At 40.9% G+C, this 10423-nt stretch overlaps 1 protein-coding gene and 1 long non-coding RNA gene across 2 annotated transcripts; one reads left to right on the top strand and one right to left on the bottom strand.

The window, feature by feature from the left end:
* Window positions 1-1109: 1109 nt before the first annotated feature.
* LOC308132366 lies at window positions 1110-2433 on the bottom strand. The gene is made up of 4 exons (XR_013936692.1): window positions 2278-2433; window positions 2028-2123; window positions 1786-1931; window positions 1110-1504 (listed from the first exon to the last, which is right to left on the bottom strand). It is a non-coding gene; the product is annotated as an uncharacterized lncRNA (long non-coding RNA).
* Window positions 2434-5420: 2987 nt separating this feature from the next.
* On the top strand, window positions 5421-9897 carry riok2 (RIO kinase 2 (yeast)). Its single transcript, XM_080499814.1, has 10 exons — window positions 5421-5571; window positions 6278-6416; window positions 6511-6627; window positions 6969-7144; window positions 7283-7371; window positions 7460-7651; window positions 7736-7828; window positions 7964-8365; window positions 8465-8561; window positions 9545-9897. The coding sequence occupies exons 1-10, from the start codon at window positions 5506-5508 to the stop codon at window positions 9704-9706; spliced, it is 1533 nt and encodes a 510-aa protein (XP_080355940.1). The 5' UTR covers window positions 5421-5505; the 3' UTR covers window positions 9707-9897.
* Window positions 9898-10423: the final 526 nt, after the last annotated feature.

The raw sequence follows: 10423 nt of genomic DNA, 5'->3' as shown, positions 1-10423 counted from the left end.
CCATTTTTAACGGTTGTATTCTCAATGTGTATTTCACAACAGCGTTATCTTCATGATGCCACCTGTCTGTTTAAAATAACATTAATCTGGAAGCAACGCCATGTGGAAATTGCTCATTTACTGTGAAACTTGAATTTGGCGATTCCTCAAAGTCATGTTGCACCCACACACTCACTTTTCCCCAGAGGGGTCCCTGCAGCTTAAAATGACTTGGGACACTTCCCAGCTTTTTCTATCAGTTCAGTCAACTTTACAAATGAAGCTGCAGTGGGCAGGAGATCATGTGACTGCATACGTTGACCCCAGGGTGTCCTGTGACCAATAGGCACATAAAAAGCTGCTATAGCAACAAGCCTGCCAGAAGTTGTCTTCAACACACACACATCTGGTCTTTAGCTTCTGTACAGAAAACGCAGTTGTCTTTAACACAACTCTTGACATACTTCTTTAATGCTATGACACAAAGCCAGGTCATCGGTTCAAACATTGGCCGGGCCTTTCGGTGTGGCGCTTGCATGTTTACGTGTTCACCCCGAGTGTGCATGAGTTTCCTCCCACGCTCCACAAACATGACCACAAGGTTATTTGGTGACCTTGAATTGTCTATAGATGTGAGTATGTGAGGTTGTCTGTCTCTGTGTGTTTGCCTGGGTGATGGACAGATGGCCTGTCCAGGTGTCTCCTACGTACTCTCGTCCGTAGTTAGCAGGATCGGTTCTGGCACGTTTGCTTTTATTTCCCTTCTGGATAAATAGAAGTATATTAAATATTTATGTATTTTATATCAGATTTCTGGAGCTGTGAATACATAATTTAAGCAATGTTTCAGACAGCAATGTATTACAGCAGGGAGATTCTGATTGAATTCAGCCAAATTATTTCAGGTCAATTTTAAAATGTGAAACCTTTCAGTTGTCCCAGATACACAGATGGAAATATGATTGATTACAAGCCTTTTTATTGCTTTATTTACAGAAAATACAAACGCATTCCTCTGCAAAAATATCTATTAAAAAACACAGAACTGTACACTATATACACACATATACAGCCCACGTGGATCAGGAACAAGACAAAGTCAGTGACACATAACAGGTGTGTGGCGCCAATGGTGCAATATGTAATAATGTAATACATTTTCACCTCTGTGTAATAACACCACATTTTGTAATAAAAGTCTTGATCACATGTAATAAACGTTGCGGCAAAGTTTATTAAAAAATCCATTCAAGAATATCATTTCAAAATGCGACGGTAATACACATTGCACCATTATTACACAATGCGGCACTACAAAGTGCTGTACCCGTTTAAAATAACTAAATAAAAAAGATCCCTGGTGTACACTAACGTTCAGTATAAGTGAAAGCGGCGCTCAACAAAGTGTCTGATCCACAGTCCAGGAGAGCAGAAGACTTCAGTCCTGCTTGAAACCTTCAACCAGCAGGGGGTCTTCCTCCGTGTCCACACAGCATGACTTGCAGAGCTTTGGGATAGTGGCTACCTGTACAAGAAGATACTGTGTAAAGCACATCGAGTACACAGGAATGAGGATTTTTTTTTGGGGGGGGGGGGAACACATTCCTTGCTATGACAAAAAAAAAAGATATTAATGATCATTGGTCGTCTTTGGTGAGGGTGGAGGAGTGAGGAATAAAATATATGATTTTGTTTGTACAACGTTAATTGTGACAAACGCATTTCATAGACGGCTTGATTAAATGTTTGTGCACAACTTTATTAGATTTTTTAAAATGAACACAACAGCTGATTGAGCAATCTCACCTTTTGCTTCAGCAGCTTGTTCACCAAGTGCTCCTTTGTCAAATCTGCAAGCCCTGGTTGACCGGGGCATGGCTGCTCTTTCTCAGTCTCCTTTCCAGTCCAAGTCTCACAAGACGGGTGAACAATAAAAGGGTTCTGTGAAGAGTCTTCATAAAAAAAATAAAAAAAAACATTGAAATACATTTTATTGTGAAGTACGCATGTCACCAACGAATGGAGTTGCTGCATTTTGAAATATTCACCTTCAAAAAATCCTCGGCTGATCATGTGAAGACGAAAAGATTCCTCGGTGTCTTCTTCTCCATTACAGTCATCATTCGGTTGTTGCGGTTCATCCACTGAAAGTCCCAAATACAACAAAAGTTAAAAAATAAAAATAAAAAAAAAACCTTCAGGTGAATGACATGATAGTAATTCATTTTTTTTTTTTGACAACTATCACATTTGCATTGACCCATATTCATATAGATGGAAATAAAACCAGAGTCATACCCTCTGGGGTGAATTCTCCTGTTCTGTGACGTTCCGTCAACACCGGAGAGTAAAAGCCGCACTTCGTACAGGAGTATTTGTACCTTGTTTTACAAAGTGCCTCGAATTGACAGTATCCGTCAAGAATTGGGTCGGGGGAGCGAAATGTCATTTTGAACAAAGATTCCAGTGAGTTGATTACTTGAGCGACAGATACTTGATTCTATGGTTAAAAAAAAAAAAAAAAAAAAAAATTTAATAGGTAAGGAATCAACATGCAACTCAATGCACAACTCCTTGTACTTGGTATCACACCGTTTAAACACACCTGCAGATTATCCCTCAAGTATGCACAAAGCTGCAGGGTAAGAATGACTCTGTCATTGAAATTATGCAGACCATCTGTCCACTCCTGGTATCGGTACATCATTTTGCACTCCGTACACCTTCGGTTGTAAGTTGCGACATCTGAAATGGACACAGGATACCAGCATTAAGACTCGGAATGAGCCGGACAGTCAAAATAAATCCCCCAGTACTCACTTGAGATGACGCCATCCATGCCAACTATTCTGGCATTGTTGGTGATTTGAACGGCCTCCTCCAGTTCTGGACTTCCTGGACACAGCTTGCATCCCGTTTCTGCTGGAATCAGCCGACAGGGGTAGTCCGTCAACGCTTTCAGAGCTGTGACACTCTCGGGGAGGGCAGCAGGTATTTTTTTGTTCTCATAAACGTACCACACAGATCTTTCAATCTCTGCAGTGTGGAGAGGACTGGTGGCGGGAGTGGCCACTGGCGACAGTGACGCAGACATAAAAAGGTCTCTGTGAGTCTGGAAAAGGTGCCACATGGCAACGTCTTTGTGAGGACAAGATGTCCACGCCTTGGCACAGGGGCAATGCCAGGAGTTTCTTTCAGTGTTGTAGGTCACTATGACTCTCGCTAAAGAACTGCAGTGATCTAAATTTGGCTCATTAACTGAGAGGCATATTTTATTTTGTGAACTACCAAGGTCCACTAAGACAGACAATGGGACGTGGGCTTCCTCCGCTTCGTCTTGCCTCTTTCTGCAAGCTGCCGCCACGGACTCATCAAAAATATTCCGTTCCAACATCTCCTCAAGCACCTTGTGCTGGAGCTGTTCCTGGGCTGCGGTAGCGTTACAATAATCAATAGAGCGAATATGAGCACACATACTGTGGGAAAGGCCACTCTGCATGACATCCAGGTGATACTGCATGCACTTCTCCAGTTCACATTTTATTACATGTTGACGGCCCCATGTTTTCCGTTGCACATGTACTGGAACACTGAAACCACGAGAGGTTCTTCTGACGGCATACAACCCACGGCTTTTATCGACAAGAACACTTTGAAGGTGGTATGCCGCTGTGATGTCCTTTGGTCCCCCGTGTTTTCTGTGAATATGTAAAAATAAATTCTTTTTGCGAAGGACCATGGAGCAATGGGGACAGTTCACATGGGAAGTTTTACATTCCACAGATAGTGCTGTTGGGGATGCATCGGTGGCTTTTTCTGTACGTGAAGGAGAAGGGGACTTGGAAGACTCCGAGATTGCAGTCGAGGGTGACAGACAAGACTCAACAGGCGCTATGGGGATACTGGGTGACTCTGTGTGAGGTTTTATGTCAGAAGATTCTTCGATTACGACAGAAACTATTGGTAGAAGTGCATATGGATGTTCATCACTCAATAATGTGGTAATCCAGATCTTGGGGCGCGCATATGAATGGTCAACATTCACTGATTGGGCACAAGATGGTTGCATCTGGAAAAAAAATGAAAATCAATCATTAGTTATATTGGCACAATCTCACAAATCACTTAATGAGGAAAACTAATTGGACTCACTGACAATAAATTGTGCTGGGCTAAGAACCCCAACACTCTCAGGAAGGGCCACAACATATTTTCTTCTGAGGTCTTTTAACATCTGCTGAAGGTCAGCTATCAGTGAGTGGTGGCACGCCAACAAGCTCAACAAACTAACTAGAAAGGCCAGTGACATGATGAGTGACTTTTTCTCAGAGTGGTGGATCGGGTCCAAACTGAGGTCCATCCTGAACAAGCACTCTTAACACCTCCATGATGTCTTGATCAAAAATAGGAGCTGAATTTGGTTAATAAGTCTGTAAAAAAGAAAGAGAGCCACAAGGAAATCCTTCCTTCCTTCCATCCAACACTATGCCCTCTTTATTAATAGTCTTTTTTTTTATCGTTAAGCCCTTGTGTATATTGTATGAATTGATTTACCTTGAAGCTGAAAAATGTACATATCGTCATTCAATATTCTAATTAATTATTTACATATTTAACATTGTATTCATGTTTACTGTAAGCTATTACTACTTTGTAAAGACTGTCCATTTGGTTTAATAAAGTATTTCTATTCTAATTGCAAATGCCTTTATGATACATTGCAGTAGTAAGTCTCTTAATGAGCCTTAATCACATTTCTCGAAAAAAATATTTGATCTCATGCACGTTATACATACAGTTATTATTATCATGTCGAGTAATAAAAGTATTAACACCCTAACGTAAATAAAAGCACTGGGGAAATGATGGAACCTGCAAGAAAAATCCATATGTTTGAGTTCACCAATAGGTAGATTAAATGTAGAGCTTCAGAGCAATAAAAACACTGCGTGCACTCCTGCATTAATGCATCTGCTTTTAAAACTGCAAAACGTAACAACACCAAGCCGTCCTGTGGTTATTATGGCAGGCTGATATGCTTTTCTAAGAAAAAGAAAAGAGCACTTACCTCAATAGTTAACCCGCTTTAAATCTGCCCTGGATGACATTTCCTCTCATTGAACCCAACTGCGGAATGCAGGATGTCGCCATATTTATACGGAAGTGTGCCGGAAGTTTCAGTTTGTTTTTTGGGGCCACAGCGCCATCCTCCGCTCAAAGGACGCCATGTCTACCACCTGGAGATTACATTTATAAATCTGTTATATTTGTTGTACTTTGTTGTTGTATTCAAATGTATAAATTGTTATGAGTGAGTGAAAATCCATTAATTATATTTTGGAAGTCAGAGTGGTTTTATTTGTTTTATCATTAGTCGTGTAATGATGACGTAACGACGTACACCGGAAGAGACGTTTTTCTCTTTCCTTCGACTCCCTTCTTGCACATGTGTTTACTAAAACACGGTCCAGAAATATCAGGAAAGAAGAGTTTATAAAGCTTCGCTGTGTGATAAGTCGTGGTGAAATGGGGAAGCTGAACGTCGTAGTGATGAGATATTTATCTCGAGATGACTTTCGAGTTCTCACGGCGGTAAGAGACTGTTCAATGAAGTGTTTATGCACTAGCTTAGGTGCGCTGTTCACTGAAAGCTTCTCTCCTTTTATCATGGTATAATATCGAAATTGTACGACGATGGTTCATTATGAGTTGACAATGAGCTGGTGAATTGTGTTTCGTTGTTTCAGTGACTTAGATCTTGTCTTTTCGTTATAAAGCCTCCCCTTTTCAACAAAATCCTCCTATAACGAGCTATTTACAGTTTAATAAGTTAAATGCCTATTTTGTGATTAAAACGTCAAGCCATGTTCAAAATTGAACGATCACGTTCCGGGTGTAGCTACAATTTCTGACTATATATATATATATATATATATATATATATATATATACTTTCTAATTGATGATTTTTCTGTGATAGTGAGTACACTGAGTTCGTGTTAAAAGCCAGTGTAAAGTGCATGTTGTGCTGATTGTTCATTCAAGAACAATGATCTGCCCAGATTTATCAAGTTATTATCTCATCTTCTTGTTATATCAGAAAAAGTAGGAATCGTTTCCTTCAAGTGAAGCTGCACCCTTCTCTACTAAGCTGCATTGTTATATAAAGAGATGTATTTGTGCAGGAATCTAATATTTGTTCTTATGTTCACCTTTGCAGTAATATTAATATTCTTTTCTTTAACCCGTTTTTTTTGCTCATTATAGATTATACATTACTTCTTTCTTCTACACACAGGTTGAAATGGGGATGAAGAATCACGAAATTGTCCCCGTCAGCCTTCTGTCATCGATCGCGAGCCTCAAGCATGGCGGCTGCAACAAAATCCTCAGAGAGCTTGTGAAACACAAACTTGTAGCCTATGAGCGCACAAAGAGTAAGAAAAAAAAATAGAAAACGCTACAAATGATTTAAAAGTAGATATCATATAGAGGTCAGCGTTTTTCTAATATTATGTTTGTTGATTTCAGCTGTGCAGGGCTACAGGTTGAACTATGGAGGATATGACTACTTGGCTCTAAAGACTTTGTGCTCCAGGGATGTTATATTGTCAGTCGGTAATCAAATGGGTGTGGGCAAAGAATCAGGTAAGAATTCTTAAAAAATTTTAAATATTTATACTTTTAGATGTACTGGGGTTTTTTTTCCGTTTTTTTTTTTTTTCATTTTACTGAAATGCTTTAGTTGAAATTGGTGCAAAATGTCGTGTATATTTTGTGAGAGTGCGTAGTAGATGCTGTATTGATCGTAATGAATGAGAAATAATAACTTTTATCAGATCGAGGAAAATCATACACTCTTTTTCACAAAGTAGAACATGTTCTCATCATTTTATTCAACATGAGGATTTTTTTTATTTGCCTTGTTTTCCTGGCTTTGTTATCTCGGTGATTCTTTTATCGGCTGCTATATTGTTTTCTTTGGGTAGATATTTACATCGTGGCGAGTCCAGAAGGAGAGCAGTACGCTTTGAAGCTGCACCGACTCGGTCGTACCTCATTCAGGAACCTAAAAAACAAGAGAGATTATCACAAGCACAGGAAGAACATGTCCTGGCTCTACCTGTCCCGTCTCTCTGCCATGAAAGAGTTTGCCTACATGAAGGTACAAACCAAGTTATGAGACGCTTGCGGTGTTTTTATGTGTAATAGATTTTGTTAAAAATACATTTCCAAGCATTACATAATGCTTTAAATTTTGTGGTGCTGTAGATTTTCAAATGTATCTGGTCATTTCTTGCAGGCCCTGTATGAGCGAGGCTTTCCTGTTCCCAAACCTGTGGACTACAACAGACATGCTGTAGTGATGGAGCTCATCAATGGATATCCACTGTATGTAAACAAGCTCATATTCATCCTAGTTTTGAATGGAGTTTTGATAATCCTGTCATCATGCGAGTGCTTTGTGCCACTCCTTCAGGTGCCAGGTGCACGAGCTGCAAGATCCATCAGCCCTGTACAGCGAGTTCATGGAGCTTATAGTGAAACTGGCGAATAATGGCCTGATTCATGGAGACTTCAATGAGTTCAACCTCATGTTGGATGACCAGGACCACATAACCATGATTGACTTCCCTCAAATGGTGTCTACATCACACCCCAATGCTGAATGGTGGGTCTCTCGGCCAATGGAGCTGATTGTTATGCAAACATTTAGACACTGTACGTTTTGTTTACTTGTCCTCTCTGTTTGCAGGTATTTTGATCGAGACGTGAAATGTATCCGAGATTTCTTTGCGAGGAGGTTCAATTATGAAAGCGAGCTCTTTCCTACCTTTAAAGACATCAGGTAACAGTTTTTCACATGCACATGAAGGAAACAGAGGTGGAGGTGACGTTTTATTGCTTTAATTGTGCGTAACATTTTGACTTCAAAGTGGAAAACTCTCATACTTGGATCTTCTGTCTCTACGTCTGCCCGCAGGCGGTCTTATTCTCTCGACGTTGAAGTCTCCGCCAGTGGTTTCACCAAAGATCTGGAGAGAGATGGTGCTTTGCTGGACCCTGCTGGACCTGAGGAAGATGATAATGAGGAGGAAGAAGAAGAAGAAGAGAGTGATGAAGAGAAAGCGCATGACGAAGAGGACAACTTGGACTTGGAGGAATATGATTCTGCAATCCGGGAGCTGGAAGGGTTGAAGGTCACGCATGCAGAATTACACAAGCAGGACGCAGGAGCGAGCGAGGACGAGGCTGAGGTGACGTCTGCAGCAGGGGCTGACGAGGAAACAGAAAAGCTTTTAGAGGAAGAGGTGAAAGAAGCAAACGATGATTGTCCAGAGCTGACAGACCTTTCCGCCTCCAACAAGGAGTTCAAACCTTTTCGGTAAACCCACTGAAAAGTTCATGCCAGACCCATGTAGCCTGGCAACATTAGAAATCCAGGAACAATAAAGTAACAGCTACTGTTGTTGTGGCCCTGCAGAGACTCGGAGAGCCTTCTGCAAATTGCAGAACACAGGAGGAGGACAGACAGCGAAGCCACAATGGGAAGTGTCGGGAGCTGCTCTACAATACCACCAGTAAGTGAGACTCAGTCTGCATAAGTGTGATAAAGACCCCCTAAACATAAATGTACATTTACAAAGCTTTTGGCTTACTTATGAAACCCAAATGGTTTGTTTTTTTAATCTCATTAATTATCCGTTATCTTATAACTTATTCTGAATTGTAGTCAGAAATAATAAAAATAGAATTGAGAATTTCACATGAAGCCACTCTATCTTGTAAAACTAAATTTTTCATGTCTCAACTTGCTTTTGACTCAATTCATTAATTGGGCCTGCTATAGTGTTTCCTGTTCACAGCAGCACCAGCTTTGGGCATTTGCTCACACTGACAGGGTTGTGACTGTCTTCTGAAAGTTGCATCATTATCAACCTTTACTCTTTTTTTTTTTTTTTCCCTACTTGTGGTCATGGTGATAGTAGAGAGCATAAAGAAGCCCAGACATATTTGTTCCTCCACAACTTCCTCAGCTCTTCAGGATGGAGCCGTGGTAACAGATCACCCAGGAGACATACCCTCATCAGGGCAGCCTGCGCCAACACGAGGACTTCCTCCCTGTCAGACTTTCCTGTTTGCCTCCAACGTTATAGAACGAGAGGGAAACCTAATCAGATGGACGGACCGTCTGAAATGCCTCCTGTTAATGTGGAAGAGTCGGGGCTTTGCCTTCATATTCCTCTTTTGCTTATTGAGGGAAATTGGTTACGTTAGCTTTTCTTCACAGCTCGGCTCCCCCTGAACCACCTCAAGCTGCTACAGCGTCTGCATTTCTGTAACCTGTTGCCCAAATACCTCCTTCCGTTATCTTTGTATAAGATCCAGAGCTATTTCAGCTCCGCCTACATCAAGAGGGCTTTGCTGAAGCGCCCGCACATGGTGCTGCAGTTTGTAAATAAAATGGTATTTGTACCAAGGCGACATGGCTGAGTAATGTTGTGTCTGGCCTGTGGAGACGTTCATCTGTAGTCACCTGCTGTTGGTTTTGTTTGCGCGGCAGGAGGTGGTCCGTCAGAAGGTGCGGAGGCAACTGGGCAAACAGCAGAAGGCAGCGCAGAGGAGACGCCTGCAGAAGGGAGAGGCCAACCTGGTGACCAAAGCCAGAAGAGAGAACCAGATCGACATTAAGTCTAGTATGGAGAGCGCCGACTTCTGGGGATGAAGAAGAAGAAGAAAAAAAAAGTACAGTGATGGACGTATGGACAACATTGCTTCTTGTTTGCTTGTGTCTGTTATGAGGCTCCTCTGCTCTGTTGAGTGGGGAAAAAATCAACTAAAATGCAGGTTTTTTGTTTTTAAATGCTTTACAATCACCACTTTATCGTTTGTTCAAACATTGGCATTTTTCTTTTAGCGCTCCAGGAAACTACTCATTATTCTTGAGAATAGTGTAAATAATTAACTCTTTATGATAAAGTGACAATAAATCAATGAACCAAACATTGCTGCTCAGTTGTGAGGGTTTTTTCTACTTCATATGATGAAAAGAGACATGGAACCTGTTTATCTGTCATGAACTTGACCGGTTGTCAGTCAAACTTGGGACATAAACCTGCTGCAAAAGACTGAACATTATAAACTATCCCTTCATTATGAAAGCTCAGTCTTTTGTGTGGGTGTGGAATAAAGAAACATGTTTAAGATGAGCTTTTGTTTATATTTACTTTTGTTAAGCTCCAGTGTTTATCATGAAACGGTGGAAACTTGATTCATAAAGTCAAAGTGAAGCACATAGAAAAGGAAAAAAAAACATTGATGAACCTGGGAGTTGATAAACTATTCTTGGTCAAAATGTGGTTAATTTATGTACCGGAGGCTTTCTTTTTTTTTTTCCTGCAAGTGAATTCAGACTCCAACAAAGGCCATTCATAGTGAGGCG

The sequence above is a fragment of the Blennius ocellaris genome, assembly GCF_963422515.1.
Source record: "Blennius ocellaris genome assembly, chromosome: 7".
NCBI classification, from domain to species: Eukaryota; Metazoa; Chordata; class Actinopteri; order Blenniiformes; family Blenniidae; genus Blennius; species Blennius ocellaris.
The sequence above is the reverse complement of the archived record's forward strand: the minus strand, read 5'-3'. Positions and strand labels throughout refer to the sequence as shown.

Coding starts and splice junctions, on each gene's coding strand:
- riok2 (XM_080499814.1), top strand. CDS start 5,506: ATGGGGAAGCTGAACGTCGTAGTGATGAGATATTTATCTCGAGATGAC. Junction 6,417..6,510: donor AGCCTATGAGCGCACAAAGA/GTAAGAAAAAAA, acceptor TGTTGATTTCAG/CTGTGCAGGGCTACAGGTTG. Junction 7,829..7,963: donor CCTACCTTTAAAGACATCAG/GTAACAGTTTTT, acceptor GTCTGCCCGCAG/GCGGTCTTATTCTCTCGACG.